Source organism: Neopelma chrysocephalum, unplaced genomic scaffold (genome assembly GCF_003984885.1).
Source record: "Neopelma chrysocephalum unplaced genomic scaffold, ASM398488v2 Primary Assembly neopelma1_70, whole genome shotgun sequence".
Taxonomy (NCBI): Eukaryota; Metazoa; Chordata; class Aves; order Passeriformes; family Pipridae; genus Neopelma; species Neopelma chrysocephalum.
The window spans coordinates 5,234,288-5,255,465 of record NW_020897730.1 but is presented as its reverse complement, the minus strand read 5'-3'; the positions used below and the strand labels follow the sequence as shown (position 1 = coordinate 5,255,465).

At 37.1% G+C, this 21,178-nt stretch overlaps 1 protein-coding gene across 1 annotated transcript in view; it reads right to left on the bottom strand.

Annotated features, from left to right (window-relative positions):
- Positions 1-21,178, bottom strand: part of CUL3 (cullin 3) — a 56,625-nt gene that overhangs the window by 13,827 nt on the left and 21,620 nt on the right. The window contains exons 3-9 of the mRNA XM_027686269.1: positions 15,859-15,972; positions 9,004-9,164; positions 7,665-7,779; positions 6,133-6,361; positions 4,843-4,988; positions 1,844-2,020; positions 628-798 (exon numbers count right to left, since the gene is read on the bottom strand). Coding sequence (XP_027542070.1) covers positions 628-798; positions 1,844-2,020; positions 4,843-4,988; positions 6,133-6,361; positions 7,665-7,779; positions 9,004-9,164; positions 15,859-15,972 — 1,113 coding nt within the window. The remainder of the gene's footprint in view (positions 1-627; positions 799-1,843; positions 2,021-4,842; positions 4,989-6,132; positions 6,362-7,664; positions 7,780-9,003; positions 9,165-15,858; positions 15,973-21,178) is intronic.

Below are 21,178 nucleotides of genomic sequence, written 5' to 3'. Positions count from 1 at the left end.
GATCAGATCCCTCTGGTTCAGAAGTTCTCTAGCCATTTATCATGCAACTTAAGAAGAAGCTGCATTAGAACTTGCTTCAAGGACTTTTCAGCTTGAGGCTTTACCTTCTTCTCCATCTCTTGGCCTATTTAATCAGTACATTTAACCAACTGATATGAAGACTTCTTTTTCAATCTATCTCAAACTACTTAATCAAAGACGAATTAAGCATTAACACCAGTCTGCTGATGGAAGCAACTAAAAAACAACAACACAAGCAGCAACAAAATTCTGCTGTGAATAACAAAAAATCTAGGATAAAGCATAGCATTATCTTCAAATTCAGTCACTGGAGTTGTCCTCTTATTTGGAAAGTCTTAACAAGTTTCGAAAAAAATTATTTTGTTTTCTAGACTGCGCTCTCATCACGAGTGTTCGCCACTACTTACTGCCTTTTATTTCCACGAAATTGGTCAGAAAAACCTTTTGTATTTTCTACTGGGGCTTTAAAAATCAACTCTGTATCTAACAGCAATCAAGATTAACGTTAGCTAAAAATCTCTTATGTAAAAACAGAAGAAACCATATCTATGACTAATAAAAAAGAAAGAGAAAAAAACCCTAAAAAGTATGCAGGTACTGTCTTACCTTTAATTTGGATATCATGTTTTTCTCAGAGTCATCTGAAACACTCTTGTTTGTGAGAAGTCTTCTTGCCAAGTGCTGCTTGTAATAGCGTTCAAAAACATCTTTCTCTTGCATAAACCTGAATAAAACCATTGCCTTATCCAATATAGTTTCTACTTCTTGCTCTGTTAGCTGTAAAACAAATAATTTGCTGGTTTTAATCTTCCAGCACAAGTGTCTTACACAACCCAAACACTTACAGTAATTCACAGCAGCAGATGGTCTAACAGTAGCCTACACAGAAGCCAACAAACCCGGTCCAACATGAGATCGACAGCCAAAAGAATGGTGCCCAAACTCAATGAAGTGGAGTAAGAAATAGACTTAAAATAAAGGGAAAGGCAATATCAAGAGAGAAGGGAAATAATAAGTGGGTAGAATGCCTTGATAAACACAGTAAAAGTTCCTGGGTAAGTTTTAAAAAGTACCGAAGGAAATCACTATTAGGAGTATGAAAGGTTAGCTTGGAATGAAACCTTTTAAGACTTGTTTTGTGAAGTCCACCTAGTGCCAGAACAAATAGAATTATTACTTATTTTATAAATGAATAGAATTTACCATTTGATTCCCAAAGCATAACTTGCATGCACTAATATTCAGCTTTATTCAGAGCCACTGAAGCTTCAGATGAACCATCCTGTCCAGTTCTGGGTTCTGTACCTCAAAAAATCTCATGAAAGAAGCTAAGTCTGAAGGACACAGTTCTACTTAAACTAGAAGAGACAGATAGATAATAGTCCTCTGATATATAAAAACAGTAAGAAGAAGCAAAGACAAACCGTTTCCCTATACCAAGTAAGTTATTTTCAAAAGAAATTACTAGATATTGGGAATAGCTGCCAAAATATCAATATATTTAAGGAAATGATACTTAAGGTTTCAAAAGAAGGGAGCTGCAGAATCTACTACAACCTAAGATTTTTGAGGGAGTATCTGCCAGAAGTAATTCACATATGTTGCTTCAGAGGCAGGTGATATGCCACACAGATCTCCTTGTGTCTGATTTTTCTGTTTAGATCTAAAGTGTTATGAGCTCAGATGTGTTACATATACTTTTTTTTAGCTAGTATTGCCATTTCTCTTAATATAAAAAGAATTCATAGAAATGTAGCTTAGTTTAATTTCATCCAAGTTTACACAGCAAAGGGCATGGTATTACAAGTTCATTTATACTTACTCCCTTGACTCCCTTTTTCAGCTTATCATCAATAAATAATGAGAGGTACTCTGGAGACCTGGAGTTGAGGTTGAGGAAGTACTCAAAGTCACCCGCAATAGTCTGTTTGAAGAGTCGATCGTTATTGAAAGATTCTTGAAGGAAGCGATCAAACCTACTCTTCAAATCCAGTAAACCCTTAAAAAAAAACAAAACAAAACAAAAAACATTTTCACTGATATGAAGTTGTAAGCTGGAAAACAGTAACAACAGATAGAGAAGACCAGATCTACAGTCAGAGATTCTGCAACGCTCTGTGTTTGGCATTGTTAGAAAGTATCTGAAATTTCATTTCCATTTTTAAATTTCTGTTGCTGCCACAAATATCTTAGAGAGGCAATTTTCAGATAAATTTGCTAAAATATTGGTATCAAATACTGGTGCAGTTTGCTATAATACACTTCTCAGACTAAGGAAGGTTTTTAAACATCCTTGTTAAACAGGTTGATGTACTGCATTTTTAAATCTAAAACTTAAAGGAGGTATTTGTTGCACTTGTTAAGCCTTGTCTACTTCAAGCAACATTGACAAAGTCACTACCATAAATACAGGATATGTGAAAGCTGAGGCTAAGCACCCATCAGCTGCATCCCTAGAGCTACTGAACAAGTCTGAGGAGAAAACGCACTGCAACAACAGGCCTAAACTTGTCAGGGCTTTTTCCCCTCTCTAATTTAATCCAGGGACGTGTTTTGCGTTATTCTGACCTTTAAGAGTCACTGTGAGCATATGAAAGGTAGATATAAGCAATAGCTCTCCAGTTATCACAGTGTGAAGTACACAGGCCTGGACTGAACAACTTCCTCTGAGCTAAATCATCGGACTCTTAACACCATTTTTAGAGTTTGTATCATCTTCACCCAGAGTTAAAGCAATGGAGTGTAGAAGGGGGAAGCATCTTAAAATCATCTGAGCACTAAGTGTATATGACACACACAGGGTTTAGACATAACTAAGACAGCACTTGGCAGGGAGAGAAAATTTCACTTGAAATTTAGATTTGTCACGAATAACAATTGCCCACAAAAACTGTCCAGGTTAAATGGCACTAAAGTTCTCAGTTTCTTAAGAAATTATTCATATGTGGTTACTTAAAGAAGCCATTCAAGAATTACTCAAAGAAGTAGTAACGTTTCTTAGGAACTCACCATCTCACTTAAAGGAATGGCCTTTAGACAGGCTAATTAATATGTATTAGAAATTTTAAATTCAAAGTAAATCCCACTATCTCTCTGTTTACCAAGGTTAGCTTATGTCTCCTCTCCAGGAGTTACACCATCTGAACAACCTGGTGTTAAACAGGAGAAACTGTTAGTACCTTAAATTAAAACAGCATTTCAACATCCCTTCAAACTATTATACGAAGTTTAAACCTAATCCTCTGGCAATGCTTTTGCAACCATCTCGCCAATTCTGCTCAGGGTTTAGTGATGTCATGTTGCAGAAGCAGTGCTGAGCTATGATTAATGTTTTTTGCTTGATGGTATAATGCAGCTTCCATGTCTGTCTTCTTATTGCTATCGTCCTCGAAAGATTCAGCTGAACATGGCCAAGATGAGAAGTACAAGGTGGTTTCTCAATTCACAGGTGTTTCTCTCTTCTTCCATCACCTCAGTGGAAGTGATAAACCTTTCTGGGGGTTTATCAGGACATCTTCCCAAGGTACATACTAAGGGCTGAGCTCTGCCAAAGCATGTGGGACACAGCTGCAAGTCCTCCTCAGCTTCATTATGCTGTTTGCCTCTGTAGCAGGCAACCTCAACACCATCTTTATAATTAAGTTTACAAATCTTTCTCTGTTAAATTTTTTATGATACCTCTTTAGGCCCATCAGGAGTGAAAACTACTTATTTTCCACATCATTTGACCCCCTCCTCTCTTTTTTAAATCATACCACCACAAACATAACAGCCCTTAATCATTTACCCAAATAAATTTCAAAGGATATTCTCTCTGCTTTTTAACAGTCCTTGAAGAAGTAATTCTTGTTCAAACCTGGTAAGAAGTTTGCTTCAGCATTGCCAGAAAATTATTAATCCAATCAAAAAATGTTTTTATACTCAAATGGCTTCTTCAAATAGTAACCAGTTCTAGCACAGTTATTGCTGTCAAACAAAACAGCAGAGATCAACAGACATACATTAAATGTTTCTCATAAAGAACAGACACAAGGACTTCAACTAGACATTTTAAACCCCCACAAACTTAATGTTTAATGAATATACATGTTCAGATTAAATATAAGACATCTTCCAGCTACAGAAACATATCTTTAAAGTTCAATGAACTCTTAGGATTTTATGTGCAAATTTAAATCCATCTTCCCAGAAACAATGGAAAAGATGACAAATATTCCTGAAGCATATTTTGTGATCTTGATGAATGAATGGTACACATCACTTAGTGAGAGATGGAGAACAAGAAAGAACACATATTTTAAAATGCAGATGTGTTCTGAGAGTCTCAGAGAGACTGAGAACAAAGCAAGTAATTTGTTATGATTGATAAACACATTTACCTCTCAATCACAGCTAATCTTGCCATGAAATATTGCCATGTGATTTTTGTCTCAACAAACACTGATAGCTAGTGTTACATAAAATTAATCAAAATGGACACTATAAAGCTACTTGCCAGCACACACACAATCCACTCTGGAGACATATCATTTAGGGTAATCTAAGAAGGTCCCAGCAGTTAGATAATTAGCCTGAATATGTTGTTTAATACAAGCAGGTACCAAAAACTGAGCATGTACTTTCCAAGCAACTTCAGCCAGAGTTCTAAACATGTCTGAAAATTCAGAGAACGTACACTTAAAAAAAATTTTAAATTTAGCTTATTAATAACAATGCCTTTTGAATTGATATTAAGGTTTACCTTATAAATCGTGTTTGTGGTGAACTGCTACTGTGAGGAATGTGGGAAAGATGAAAGAAAAAGTTAAAATATTTAACTACCTGAATATAGTCAACTGGATTCTTTCCTTCTCCCTCTTCAGAAACTAGTGCCTTGCCCTGCTCTCGCAGGTATGAGCTCATGCACTCGCACATTGTCTTCAGACCATTTGGCACACGGCTGAACAACTTGTACATGCAAGCAAGGTCTGGAATCAAGAATGAGAGATTATGCAGGACACCTCTGTGTTACATGTCTGTAACTCATTCATCTCAGAGCAAAAGATGACAATAAAAGATTCACCTAAAATGATGAGAAGTGGCTTAGGCTAAACATGGCTTTCCAAAAGAGCAATCCATCCTTGCACATTTATGCAAAAATCTTATCATAATGCAGCAAGTATTTCCACTCTACTATTTAACTCAATCAAATTAAGGCCTATAAAAGTTAAACTAATTCTTATAGCTTATGAACACCCTTCAATATCCTTGCACCCTCAGCCTGAAGGCTATCTAAACTGGATATTAAAGAAAAAAAAATGTATCATCACTTTCCTTTTCAATACAGTAACTATCTTTTCTTACAGATAGGAAATGTGCTCACTCTGTCACTCTATCACCTAGTAATTGTGAAGCTGCTTTAATGAACAAAGGCCATTAATCTAAGCAGCAAGTCTGTTCCCCATTCTCATGGCTTCAGTGTGAGCACCACTTTCTAAATACAGATACTACAATCCCTCTCTTCATTATGCTGCTTTAGAAACTTATGTTCTATTTCTTTCCATAGTAACTTTCATTCAGTCACTCTGTCCCACATAAACCTCTATTAGGGAAAACCAAATCAAGCCAAGCCTTTTTTTTTCAACCAGTTCAATAAGCTGCTTCTTATCCTTTAAAAACAGCCAACTCCTTCCTGCAACAATGTTCTCTCCACAAGAATTGGTCCTGCAATGCTTCTGTTTGTCTTTTACACAAGTACTTTTTAGAATAACTGCCAAAAAAAATTCATGTATTTTGACAGCTATATACTAGAGGAATGGAAGTAATAAAATGGCTCATGGAAAACTGGTAATAAAGACCACTGCAATAGATTTGTACTTTTTTTACGAGATACCTGGTTTAACCAAAAAAAGTACATGTGACTGGTACTAAACAGAATTAAGTTAAGCATACAGTCTCTGTTTTAAGAGCCCTCTAAAAGGCTGAAGTAATTCTCAGATGTTTGCAGAACAGAGCCACCAAAGTGTTTTCACAATTACACAGGAACACAATCATTAAGCTTGACTTATCCAATGTTTAAAAACAATAAGCAGTATCATAAACATTTCTGTCTCCCACATGACCCAGTCTTACCTTCTGTCTTCCCATTTTTCAGCATATGAACTAGCCCAGAGTTCTCCATTTCCACTATAGTTTTCATATGCTTGGAAATAAGCTCCCTCTCAACAACTTTCACAATAGGTTCTTCTGTTGATTTATCCAGACAATGCATCACCCGTTCTATTTCTTCGTTAATTCTAGCTTCTACTTTCTTTATATATACAGAAGCACTGTTTTCAGCTAAAAATTTTTGACTTTCCATCTGTGATTAACACAAATTAATACTTTAGACTTTTTTTTTAAAGGAGAAAAAGAAAACATACTAGTTATGTCAGATCAGCATTTATAAGCAAGTTCAAATCAAACACAGCATGTCCAACACATTATACACCCAAGATTTACATACACACTTAACACAAAATGAAGGTTCTATTATGCTAAATGTGTTACATAAGGGGGTACATGCAATATAAACAAGGTCTATATTTTTCATACTAAGCCAGCCTAGTTTCCAGTTACCAACCAGAGTTTTAGCCACAGGTCCAAAGAAAACAGAATGATGGGGAGAGAGAAGAGGCAAAAATTCCTTTCAAATACCAGTTTATGTCAGTTGTCATCATTCTCATTAGTGACAATGCTGAGCACATTATTTCATGCCAAACTGTTTTTATCCTTACTGGTCAGCATAGTCTTTTGGTGAAAAAATGTTTTATTTTTTTATTTTTAAGGCAGAGCTAAGAAATGGAACTTAAATGAAAGTAATTAGTTTTCTTAAATTTATGTAGCACCAAAGAAAATCAGTACACAATGACATTTAAATGGTTGTACAACATATGATTCAGCTTTTCAAAAAAATTTGGAGATCAGAGCATACAACAGTCAGCCAGTTGATCCTGCATAAGAATTGGGAGACTGACAAATTATCTTATCTAGATATCTTTTAACATGCTCTTAAAATTTATAACAATTTCCAGCAAGATGAACATGATGACACTCAAAAAGCAATCAACTGGCTTTCCTCCTCAAAGTATCTCACAAAAAAGCCTCAGGGAATATTTAAAATGTGTTATTTGGTGGCTGATCAACAACTGGAGAGCCACTTGCTTACGCTTAATTCCTTGACTCAGTTCATTTTATTACAAAAAATGGTTCACAAATGCAGATACTATGAAGGAAAAAGCTTCCTCCAAGGCAGTTTGACGGGTTTCCCAGCCTGAAATAGTTTGAACCTTTCATGCTACCGGTATTTCAAAAAGACTGTGGGGGCAATGCAGGGGTAGACTCCGTTGCATGAAATAGCCTAAAGCAGCAGGCACAAGATTAGCATAATGATTACTTCACATGTTATTGGCACCCACAGCTCAAAATTACATTCAAATGATGCTAATCCTGTAGAATCTGTGTTACTTTTTCCCCCGCAAAGTTAGCCCTTATTTTTCTTATTTCATTTAATGGATATGGACATACTCATCAAATAAGCAACAAGTATTTAAAGGACCATCAATTCTCACAATCCCAGGGAATTACAACAACATTCCAAACATGAGATTAGAACACTGCCATACCTGAAAAAATTCTGCAGACATCTCCAAAAATGGAGCCTCAAAGTCTTCTTCATAGACTGACCTTCCTTCAAGACCTAGAATCATTAACATCTGGCAAGCATTTCTTATTGCGCCTCTGCCAAAAAGCAAGTTGTTAACAACTTGAGAAATCAACATGCTTGTAAAACAGAGTACACAGCAGAATAACAACTTGTAACATGATATTAAATAAAATATAGTAATAGAAAGTCCATTCTAAATCTGTTTTGATACGTGACACATTTTCAAGAAAATTATACCAGAAACATTGTTTGGTTTTGTTCAAAACTAAAGAGCTGACAATGTTTATTAAATATTTTAAATGCAGTGATAGGGAGCAGGTCTCAAGTTCTACTAGCTTGCAAGACTATGAGGAATATATTTCAATATACAAGAAAATAAACCAAAATACTACTTCAAAGAAAACTGCACGTGTAGGTCAGAATTGAGCAATTTAAAATAATTGCACACATGGAATTTGCTGTGTAAAATTTAAGTATTTTTTGTTGGTTGGCTGTTTAAAAAAAACCAAAACAGCCCCAACCAAACACAAAATAAACCCCACCAAAATAAAAATGTATCAGCAAGTTAATGAAAACAAAGGAACTGCATCCAGAAAAAAAATTCCACTTCCTGGCAGTAGGGGACAATACACAGCTGTAGCCAGGGAGTATTCTTTCTCTTCATAAATTGCATGTTGGGCAATCTCAGTCACAGAACTGCAGCCAAAGTAGCAAGGATTTTACATATCCCCACACCCAACAGCTGTTCTGAAACTGGAGAAGCACAAGAAAACTTGCAAATTTGAAGTCCCCTCAGCTGCAGTATCTGCAGTGTGTGGCACAAAACTCCACATCCAAATTTGCCAGAGAAGCTGTGAAACAGATTTAAAAGTTTAGAGATGCAACTCACCTACCAAGAAACAAATGGATTGAAAGGAAAAGGAATTGGAATTAAAAGGGGAAATGTAATAAATAAATAGGTACAAAAAAATTAAACAACCTCTCAATACAGAGAAAACACACGATAGCAAACAAGAGGCAGAGAATTGTCAAAACTTCGCTTTATAACCAAATGCTCCAGCACATTGTGGTAATGGAGACATTTAACAAAAGTTTAAATAAAAACCACATGATAAATATTAAAAAAATGTATTAACAAGCTTCCCCATTTACCACTATGCTAAAACTTAATGCACGAGAAATATTTTAGATTATGGAGAAATCTGAGTTGTGCAGCCTTAAGCCTAATTAATTGTTTGTGTATGTTCTTGAGTCACTTATTATTTATAACTAAAGACAGTCACTTACAAACATCTTACCTGTCTACAACTTCTCCTTTCCTTTCTCTTGCAATCATATCCAGCAGAGTTTGCCGCAGGTGATCCCTAATGCAGCCGTAGCGAACTACTTGATCTCGAAAAATAATCAAGCCCAAATTGTAGACATTCTCCACATTATTTTGTTGCACATACACACGGTCCTACAAAGGCACACACAGCAATAAAACTGTAAATTCAGTGCATCTGTGCTATGCAAAAATAAAAGAGATCAATTATTTCTGTACAGTGCCTTTCTTTGTAGAAAAAAATGATGAATACCCTCAAAATTCAAAATCAGTCCCCCATTTTCCAAAACTTCATTTACACTGGAAGTCTACTGCTAAAGCATGGCAGAACAAATCTACAGCCTTGACACTTTTTAGTCTGGGTGCAGAGGAACCTCCAACTACTGGCAAAATTCAGGGCACAATCTGAAAGAGGTTTTACTTACCTACTCAAACCCCTTCCATCCACCCCTTTCTGATCTTAATTCATTCTCCTAAAACTTTTCCCCAACTCCCCATGCATCTTCCTAGCACTCCTTTTAGGCAAACAAAATGCAATATTCAGTGACATTTCCTGAAAGAGCATCATTAGATGAACAGAAGAAAAAGTAAAGCCAAAATGAGAAGAGTTGCAGTCACAATCTTTATGGATTGGTACTGCAAAATTGTACAGAAGGACTTCTGTTGACACCCTTCCCCTCCCATGAAAAAAAATTCACTGTCATTCAACTTGAGGAAATGTTATGTTTCATTATAATTGCACACGTGCACAAACACTCAAAAAAGAAAAGAATGGGAAAAGAAGAATATTTTTTGTTTCAATATGGGTTTAAATTCCATCTCCCTACATAATCTCAGTCTATAGGAATGATCAAGTTCCTCAACTATCTACTTTTTTATGCACCTACATTTACAAACTGACACTGATCCTCAGATCAGCATTCCAAGACCTCATTGCCCAAAATACATCGTATGGAGTTGACTGAGACACTACTGAGCAGACCCTGAATTTTTTATTGCCACCCACAGAAGGGCTCCAGAAATTTGTCTCCTCTTTCCTATTCCTCTCTCCCAACTCATCAACTCTCTAGAAAAGGAAGGCTATTAATAAAGTTACTAGTAGACAGAAAATGCATGTATTTGCTTAATAGTCACTAGTGCTGTACCAGGTAAGACCCTTCAAAATAACATTAAGAGTAGAAAAATAGTGAGCTTTTACAACCTTTTTCTGAGATGAGCAATAGTTATTTTTCTTCATTTCTGACAGGGAATAATCCATTCCTCTAAAATCATAGCTTGATTAATTACTAAAAATACTGCTTTGCTACCATTTAAGCATCAGGACAATGATATTAGAAAAAGTTAAAGAGTTTTGTACCCACTCAAAAATCTCACTGGGATATGGTTTTCTGAGAATGTACATAGCTATAACAAAATAATAATAAAAAATCAAATTCTATAAAGAATGAAGGTCAATGTTTGAAATTGCGTATAAAGATCAGCTTCTCCACTGGTTCTGTCAACTATCTTAAGTGTGAACTCAGTATTGCAGAGTAAAGCTACTCAAACACCTAGAAAATGAAACCATTAAAAGAACAAATTTTATGCTTCAGACTATGGAAAAAAGATTACAAAATCACAAGTTTATATAAATTCCACAATTACAAAAAATCAGAAGGAAAAGACAGCACACAATTTAGCAGCTGAACTTACATGGTGAAGTTTTCATATATTAATTATGTGCCAGATTGCCACATGGTGACCAGAGGAAAGCAAAACACTGGGTTCTGCTACTAATGAATGATTTCCCACTCTCTCCCTTCAGACAGGCAGCACTTCATTTAAATAAAAAAACAAGCTGGGAACAGGTCAGATATGCCTTCTCTGTGGCTTGTGAAGGAAGCTCAATCCTGCCTCAAACCAAAATGTTTACTAGTTGGTCTCATGAAGTTAGCGATACATGGTGGTCTAGGTCTTTGGAATATGTACTTCATTTTTATTATTTACAAACAGGGTTGTTTATTTCACTTCCTTATTTACACACTTGCATCAAGAACAGAAGTAAATGGGATTCTCAAGTAAGACAAAATATATTTTCAAAGAGATGAAAGAGCAAATTAAAAAGTAACGTCTAATATACTATGTGACTTGAGAAAAAAAGAATATATCATTCCCAAAAAATATTCAGGCCTCTAAAGCACAGGCAGCAGGCTATCTAAAAGGATTAAAGCCATGACTCATCTGCATAGCTTCTGTTGTGGCAGTGCTAAACAGTGCCATCACAAAATAGTAACTGCACTAGAAACTCCTCTCAGTGTATCAGCACGCCTCTGTAGTAAGCCAGAGCACTCTACAATACCCAAATCAGAGCAGCAACATTAACATTTCTGATACTGCTGATTTGCTCACCCTTGGTAACAGATCACATTTACTGTTTACTGGAAGCTCTCCCAGTCCAAAAAAAGGAATCATAGAGAGAAAGGCCCAGTGGGGAACAGGTTTGACTGATGAGGCTACACACTACTGCACAGCAATCACCTCCCACAGGGAGAAGCAGCGGGTTATTAAAGGTAAAAGTAACTTTCAGAAGACAAGGGTGGAGTTTCAGACAGCAATTATTCATAAACTACAGTCCTGCTTATACTGCAGAATAATTCTGATCTGAACTAAAGTTACCTGCTGTAAAATATCACCAGCCACATTTTGCCCATCTCTGCACAGATGCATTACCTGGATGGTGCAGCCTTCAGACACCCTTGAGTATGTATATATAGTAAGTGTCTTTGATTCTGGAAATAAAAACAACACTTTCTCCCTTTTAATAACTTGTGTGTAAGGTATGGACAGTAAGAGTCACATGCCCTGAGGTCAAAACTCGCATATCCAATCTGTCAGTGCTGGCTTAAAAAAAAAGACACTATCTTTGTGCACAGTACGGATGAGAATGGAATTCTCTGCCCCCTGAAAAATACACAGCTGTATTTGCAGGAGCAATTGTTCATTTCTCATGGTGTGTAACTGGCACTGCCCATATGCCTATAACACAGCCAGGGGTGTGACTGCTGCACTCACATACCTGAAATTGCTTTAAATTCAGCAAGTACAAGTAATAGAGAAGGAACACCACAGAATCCAGTTTAACCCAGTTTCCATTACACATTCTAAGAATTCTCACACTCAGTGTTGCTTGAAGACCCAACAACTGCACCTCCACTGCTACCATTACATACAGCAGTTAAATAAACCCATTGTGGACATGCTTATGTACACTGCTGCTGTGAGGCTGAATTTCAGATATGCCCAACTGTAGTGCATCATTTCACTGCTTCAACACGTACGTGACCTGACTCAGCAAAGATGCTACTTAGAACATGACTTGGGTGCTTTGGTGCCTCACTGCTCGCTGCAGACGGTGCCATGAAGTTATGGAGAGTATTACATCTACTCTGGCACTGATTATTGTAGCCTAAACATGCAAAGCAAAAGGAAGAGAGCTAGTGCTGTATCCTACAACATACACTGGAACTGCATAGACTTGAAATTCAGTTGTGGAAACTGGAATGTCTCAATAAAGTCACGACAAATCTTTACTATGCAAAAGGTTACAAAAGCACACACTACACCTGCAACAGACCTGAAACCAACAGACTTTCACCAGAGAGTATCACAAGAGACAAGCTAATTTAGTGCTTGTTGAAGAGGTTCTGTATATACAATGAAATCCTGCCATAAACCTCAAACAGCAAGTATTCTAGTCATTAAGTATCATAATGCAGAAACCCCAATGTGCAAAACTCATGCCTTTCTAAAAAAGATCTAGTTGAATTTATTTTTATTTCAAAAGTAGCAAAATTAAATAGGGGAAAGAGATTAAGGTGGGTTGGAGAGGTGTTTGTTTTGACTTAAATCGTATGATAGCCAATGGGTGAAACAAAGCTGGAAAACACATGTGGCATTAAAACAGATAGAGTTTAGTTCAAGATGTACAATCACTAGGCTGAGGTAAGAATTTAAGAGAGTAAGACCAGAATTCAAGAGGATGTTAAATGTTTTACTTTCACTGATGTCACATGGTCTGTTGGGCAATAGGTACATTTCCTGAAACTGATGGGTAATTGAGATGGCCTACAAAATAAGAGAAGGATTGGGTTATGCTTTACTTACAAATATATGATAATTGCATCTACTTCTCCTGGTAGAACACAAGCATATCAATTAACAGTGCCTGGTGACTGAGTTTATACAGTATTTGGTTTTTTTAGATAAAATATTTTTCATGTCAGTTATAGTAGCTGCGCTTGAATAAAAGCGTACAAACAACTTCTGACATAAGCAAATCACTATAATCTTACACGTCACTCAGACTCAACATAATAAAAGAACAAATCATTCCTTATTTTATAAAATTCTTCCAAATAGTTTCTTTGAAGAGCAGTCAGGTCTCATCTTTCACAGGTGTTCTGTCACTGTATGATTTTGTGGCACTAGCAGCCACAAAACTAACTTCCAAAATACCAAACTTTTGGGATGAACACATACTCAAGACTGGAGTTTTCCTGCTCTAAAGTCTCTTTTGAATGAAGAGAATTGTGTTTGACTCAAGATGACATCCCAGTGACAAAGATGAAACTGCAAATCTTTGAAAATAATCCTATTTTAAACCACAGCTTATACTTCAATGTATTTTCGATTGACAATCTGTCTTATGCCCCTCCAAGTCAAAGAAAAGAAGGGAGTCTGCCCATTGCATCAGCTCCTCGTTACAGAGGTTTAACAGACATCACCACTCCTAAAGTTTGACAAGTTTATATAAGCATTTTGGAAGAAAATTTTGTTGTATTTTGGTACAAGTAAAAAAAAAAATCAATGGAAGGCAAATAATTAGTCAAGCAGAGGGCTCAACTGAACACCCACTTGAAATAATTAGGAACTGTCAAACAGCACAAGGAAGGGTATATAGTCCAGAGGTATGAAAGTTTATTTATTATTCTGTTCTGAATCTAAAAGATAACCCATGAAGTTCAATTTGCACTCGTAGGAATGCTGCAGGTTTCCATCTCCTGAAATTTCGGTGGAAAACAAAAGGCTGTCTGGATGTTTGAACAGCACTCACAAGCTTTAAACCAAAGTCAAGGCATTGCTCTCTGAGTGCAAAAAATACTTGGTAAACTGGTAAACAGTTCTCCTTTTCCCCCAGAAGTGGTAACTGCAGTATGTATCCCTTCCTCAAAGAGGGAACCCTTTGGTCCTTAATATACTGGTCAACACACTGAAACAGGAAAAGCTGATAAGCCAGTTTTCTCTGCCACTGTTTGAAGGATCAAAAATTTATTGATTTTAAGAGTAGGAGATAACATTGCATTACCCATTACCTTGGAGTATCAAGCAACCTTCTGTATTGAAATAATATAATATTTGAAATAATTGAAATAATATTTGGCTAAGACACAACAGCTACTCCCCTGGAAAGCTCTGGATTCCATCTTCTAACGTTTCTAAAAATTCACCACTAGCTTTGGTAGATTAATCTAATCCTTAACTATTCTTGAACTTGCCTAGTTGCATCTTGCAGCAATTGATTTGTATTTGTCCTTCACAAACAGATTAGAGATTCCAGGATTTCTCACAGCAAAGACAGCACATCTTGAAAATAATCTCTCCATCTTCCTTTCGGCAAGATAAAAATACACAAGTCGTTCAGTGTCACTTGAAGGCATTTTATCCAGCCCTCTAGATTTTGGTCTTTTCCCAACTGAAATAAAACAAAACCAACCCTCAACATGAAGGCCACTAAATCCATTAAAAAATAATCACGTTATTAATTACTCCAAATTCTTTAACTTTTAGCAGCTTATTAACCAAAGAGGACTTCACAGCCAATAAAAACATGGTCAGTGTGACAGGGTGAGATCTTTAACAGCTACAAGATGAGCTCTTAACTCCAGTTTTTCAGCAGATAGAGCACAATTCCAGTTAATTACCATTTTTGACCAAAAAATTACCATCATCGTCTGTCCTTCACTGTCTAATACTGCATAAAGTACTATCTTTAGTATGATATTTTGGCAAAAAATTATTTTATATAAAAAACCACAGCATCTCAACAAGTTTTTCTCTTCTTTGTCAAGTCAAAGCCTTTGGTTAGAAGCTAAGCAAAAATACTCTCCTGCATCCTAGAGCATGCCCACCATTATGGGAATTTAAATACATACCAACTACCTAAAGCATAACACAATCCAGAGACAATAATGTCAGGCCTTCTCTCCAAAAAAAAGCCTTTTTTGTTTACTATAGGTAAGAAATTGCAAGCCTGCAACCAGAGATCACATTCTCATCTATGTACACCCCAATCTTGTACCCAAGCTCTATATGAACAGGAAAGGATTCAGTTAGAATTTAACATTCAAGGACACACACTGTACCAAAGTTATCCTCTTCAAATCCTTAACCTTAAAGAACAACTACACTGGAAGTCTGAGGAGACTTTACACCATCATGCTTTCCACAGTAAGAAAACACTGCTGTGTGAACTACAACATGCAAGTCACTTCTATAATCTGCCAGAATGGGTCTGACCAGCTTAGTTTTTAGGAACTGCAAAGTTCAACCATTTTTGAGATTAATTTTTCAAGTGATAATGAGATAATCTAAAAGAAGAAACCAATTACATTTTGTCAAACACCTGTGCATACAAGAGTATTTGCATGGGAATTTCAAAACAAGGGACAGAGCACAGTCTTGGGAAAAGTGGTAAACAAGCCTTGCTTTTCATCTCTCCATTTTATTTGTTTGGATTTGTCAAAAGACAATTTACTGCACAGCTAAATGTGTGAAATAGCAGAATACCCACCATGTACATCAGAATGTCTCTAATCATCACCATTGCCGTTTGATGATCATTCCACGCTTGGTTTAGTGTTTGTAGAAAGTTGTTATTCAAGGAGTTTAACACATCTTCTCGCACCTGAAGCAAAAAAAATAATACATTGCCATAAACTCAAGTCAGTTTCTCCTGCAGCATTTAAATCTTAACAAATTTAGCTTCAGCACAAATTTCCTTGCTCCTCTATGAACTTGAATACTGTGAACAACTTCTTGCTTTCCCTGGGTCCTGACCATTCCTATCTTGTACTTCCACTTTTCTGTGGAAAAATATGACTTCACACATGTAAGAAAAATCAGACTAAAACCAAGAAGAACAAAATAAACATGGGTATTAAATTTCAAAGGAATTCCTGAAATCTCAAATGTTACAAGTATTTTTTTACAACTCTTCAAAGGTTTTATCTCCTATGTTATAGTGTTTAAAGTAATGCTAACTTTACTATCACAAGTAATTTCAGAATACTGGGTAGTAGCAGTCAATATTACAAACAGGAACAAGTACAGGTGGAAAATTGGCCATGATGACATTCAGAGAGACAAATTGAGATAGCATAAAGTTACAGCAAACAACCATCACTTGGTAAAGACCAGATTCTTACACTGACAGTCCATACTCTCCAACAATGAGAAAAAAAAGTCATCTTTGTTTATACAAATGTATTTGCTCATTGATTCATCTGTCTCAACTTCAGACTTTATGCCTCTTTGCCACTACTACTCCTGCTAATAAAAAAAGAGTATCCAGTTTCATATTTTGATTTTATGCAGCAGAAATATACTACAGTGCTCAAGTTTTAAACTCATGTAAAGGAGAAACCCATGGGAATGTAAAAAAATTATTCCAGAGTTAACAAAATGCAGGAATTGATTTTTGACATAACATGAAGAATATATTCTGCCCTCGTTGTAACCCGACAGAATGTATTCTCACATTTACAGATCTGCACTTATGGTTGGGTGAGTGCAAATTTCAGCACAGAGAATTCAAAGAGAAAAATAAAAGACACACAGCAAGCAGCCACAAGCTGCACCAACATCACATTCAACCACCTGAGAGACTTCATTCTGTTAAAGTTTTATGAAGTTATTAGGCCAAACCAGCATAACAAGGAATTCTGTCTGCCACACTACTATATATATACTCCATAAACTTAGATAAGCAAACCAGAGACAGAGCATGGCACATCACACAGACACAATGGTCTCTTCTCAAGAACCTCTGGAAGCTTATCCCAACAATATTGACCTTGTTCCTGAATCTAGGCAATATATTTATCTGTAGGTTGTTCAAAGCTTTCTGAAATCTTCAAACACCCACTCTGCAGACCTGAGCAAGGCCTCTCCTTTTTACTTTTGGAAAACATGATATGTAGTTATAAGCACTGCTTAGCTGCCTCATTCTTTCTGATCACGATCATCATTTACCCTTTGGTCTCCCAGATGTGTGCTCTGTTAACATCCAATCTATGTAGTTTTTAGCCAGAACATAAATATGCATTAAAAACTTCAGCAGACATACTTGTGAAGAGTATCAGAACCTATCAGAACAAGAGAAACACATGTGACATGGTTGCTTTCACTTCTTTGGCCAGTATGTCATAACATCGAAAACATTGTTTGGTAGATCACCCGCACAGCTAAAATTTACCAAAGCATGACTGGCTTTTAAGCACAGATAACCAGGGACACTACCTTTATGACACTTTTTTCCGAACAACAAAGAGTCAGTGTGCCTTTGTGATTGCACAAATCCATCACACTAATGCTACTGGGCCAGCCAGTGCCAAATCCCGCACCAACTGGGAGCAAAAGGGGGTTCTTGCCACCAGGTAGCAGTGATGAATTGCTTCCAAGCAGACACCTGAACACTCAACAGCAGTGCCACCTCTGCTCCATACAGAATATTATGTGGCTTTCTGGAAATGTGTTTTAAAGTCAGGAATGGGTGCTGTACAACAGAACTACTTTAAGAGTATCTCTTCTCAGTGACATCCTCCAAGGTTTATTTTAAGCTGCAGAAAGGTTTGGGAAGCTGTTCTTTTAGTTGCTACGAAAACCACCCAAATTATTGCTTACAGCAGCTGTCTAGTTAATAAGTGCTCAAAACATTCCTTGTATAGCCCATGAATACAACAATGTTACAGGAAAACTACTATAACACACATAACATCTTAGCTATGCAAAGATGCAGAGTCAAACCACCTCGATAGAATAAATGATTTGAAGTAAAAAAACCTGGATATCCACACTCTTCTACAAGAGAAGACAGCCCTTCAGAGAAACAGCTGCTACTCTTCCAAAGCCTTAGGAAAATCTCAGTCTCAAAGATTTTTATCAGCAGAATGTTACTATGAATTAGTGAAGCTTGTAGTGATTTCTATGACAATATTTGCAGCTATACAGTAAATTGGCAAGGGAAGTCAGTTTAAATAGGAATGTCCATATAAAGACTTATTTGAAAATAAATTAGCCGCTTCATAATCTATGTAAGGTCTTCTTATAGTTGCAAGGATGAAATTCAGTGTACAACTTCAGGCTCAACTGCATTTTGATACAGATCTTCAGGAAATACAGAACCCTCCCCCCACTCTCTTAAGAATAGTTGGCAGAAGCTTTCAATACCTTTAAATAACTCTTTATCAAGTGTACACAAAGCAGACTTATGGCCTAGTATTTTCTCTCTTACAGTGCCTGGCCTGATGCAGCAGCACAAATAGTTCAATTATGTAATTTCCACTACTGTAAGGACAGCCAAAACCTTCTATGGGGAGCAGCAGGAGAGAACAGCACTTTCTGAACTAAGGTCTCAAGCCTTCAAAACTTTTATTATGGAGTTTCTTTACCTTCTACAAAAATCCAAGTAGTCTAAAAGACCATTCTAAAATCTTAAGAGTCCCAAGTAAGATAACAGATTAACTATGACTTTACCAGAAATGTCTGTTCATCCCTGCAGCTGCTATCCTACTGCTGAAAGAAAAAAAAACAACCCAACACTGAAGAATACTGATGATTCTGAACTGCTACTTACTTTCTGGCAATTCCCTCACATTCTTTTGCCCTCTATATAATAGTAGACTTGCAAAAGATCATCTGAAAACACCATTAAGAAAATATAAAGGCAGATAACACTTCATACATTGTCAGTCAGGCTTACAGTACAACCTAATGCTCAATGGGTAATTCACCTCCTACACAACTTCTTGTGTCATTCCTCCCTATTCACTGATGTTATGAAAATAATTTCAAATTCACTGTAGGAGATGCCTCTCTTATCTCTCCCCTTCTCTCTGTGACACCACAATAGCAAATTTTAAAGCTTGCAAAGGATCCCAGACATAACTTTGAGTCCCAGAGCAGACATGTTTCCTTCTGCACCAGCATCCCACACAATTCCTTCTGCATTTAACACTGCCACAGAGACCAGCTCTGTGCCCTCCCCAAAAAACGCTTTCTTGCATGCTTGCCTGTATTATTATTCTGAAATAGCAGGTACTGTCCCTACCAAACTCCACCAGCTGTATCAATTCTGGCACAGCAGCAGAGATGTTTGGTAAGAGCAAGACATATTGCAGGACATGAGGATACCCCAAGCACCTCTTTCTTTTCAGAAATGCTCTAGTGTCTCCCCAAATGAGCATATTTCAGTCCATTTAAGTTTAGGACAGTCCTTTACATCTCTGAATCTGATGTACACTGCACAGAAAAATCAACAAGACTGTACTGGGCTTGGCCAACAAATCACTGAACTCCTTTGTCACACACACACAGTTTATAGAATGTTTATGGTATGTTGCATGTCATGGGTTTAGATTTCACTAGACTATGATGTGTGCATAAAAATCATAGAATGGCTTCGGTTGGAAGGGACCTTAAAGACCATCTCGTTCCAAACCCTCTGCCATGGGCAGGGACACCTTTCACTAGACCAAGTTGCTCAGACCCCCATCTAACCTGGCCTTGAACACTTCCAGGGATGGGGAATCCACAGCTTCTCTGGGCAACCTATGCCAGTGTCTCACCAGCCTCACAGTAAAGAATTTCTTCCTAATATCTTATCTAAACCTACTCTCTTTCAGTCTGAAGCCATTATCTCTTGTCCTGTCACTACATGTCCTGTAGTGTAAAAAGTTCCTCTCCATCTTTCTTGTAGGCCCTCTGCAGGTACTGAAGGTCACAATTAGGTCACCCCAAAGCCTTCTCGAGGGTACATACAATTCCTTTGTCTGTGTCATTAATGAAGATATTAAATAACCCTGGTCCCAATATGGACCCTGAGGGACACCACTTGTCATTGATGTCCATCAGCACTCTGAGCCAGCGACTGCAACCCTCTGGATACAACTGTCCAACCAATTTCTTATCCATATAACAGTCCACTCATCAAATCCATCTCTATCTAATTTAGAGAGGATGTTGTGGGAGATCATGTCAAAGGCTTTACAGAGGTCCAGAGAAATTATATCTGTAACCCTTCCCTTGTCCACCAAGGTAGTCACTCCATCATAGAAGGCCACAGGGTTGGCCAGGCAAGACCTGCCCTTGGTGAAGCCATGCTGGTTGTCCCAAATCACCTCCCTGTCATCCATGTACCTTAGCATAGCTCTTAGGAGGACCTGTTCTATGATCTTCCTGGACACAAAGGCGAGGCTGACAGGTTGGTAGTTCCCAGGGTCCTCATTTATACCCTTTTTAGAGATGGGTACAATGTCTCCCCTTTTCCAGCCACCTGGGACTCCACCTGACTGCCATGACTTCTCAAGTATCAGGAAGAGTGGCCTGACAACTACATCAGCCACTTCCCTCAGGACTCAGGATGCATCTCATCAGGTCCCATAGACTTATGTATAAAAGGAACTTCAAGAATATTATCCTGTAAACTTTTTAACATTGAGATTTTTGTTTATTGTAACACAAGTGATGTTGCTCATTGTCAAATGGTTTAGAGAACTGTAAATTAAGCTCTGTTTAAAAAAAAACATTTAACATTTGTATGAAGAAGAAACAAACTAGATTTGAGAGCTGTGAAGGAAGACCGTCCACATCAAGTTACAAGACTACCAATGGGCAAGAAAGGGAGAAATCAGTGATGTACCTGATAAACAGGAATTAAATACTTGAATTAAGATGAAAGGCTTCAGTACTTTCAAAATTCAACTGTATTTTTAAATAGGTCTACTTGTACCCTACTTAAATAATGATGTCAATACACAGGTAAAGACAAGTTTTAGCATGTCCTTACCTCGTAGTAAAAACAGGGTAGTTCAGGACAGCTGACTCCTCTCAAT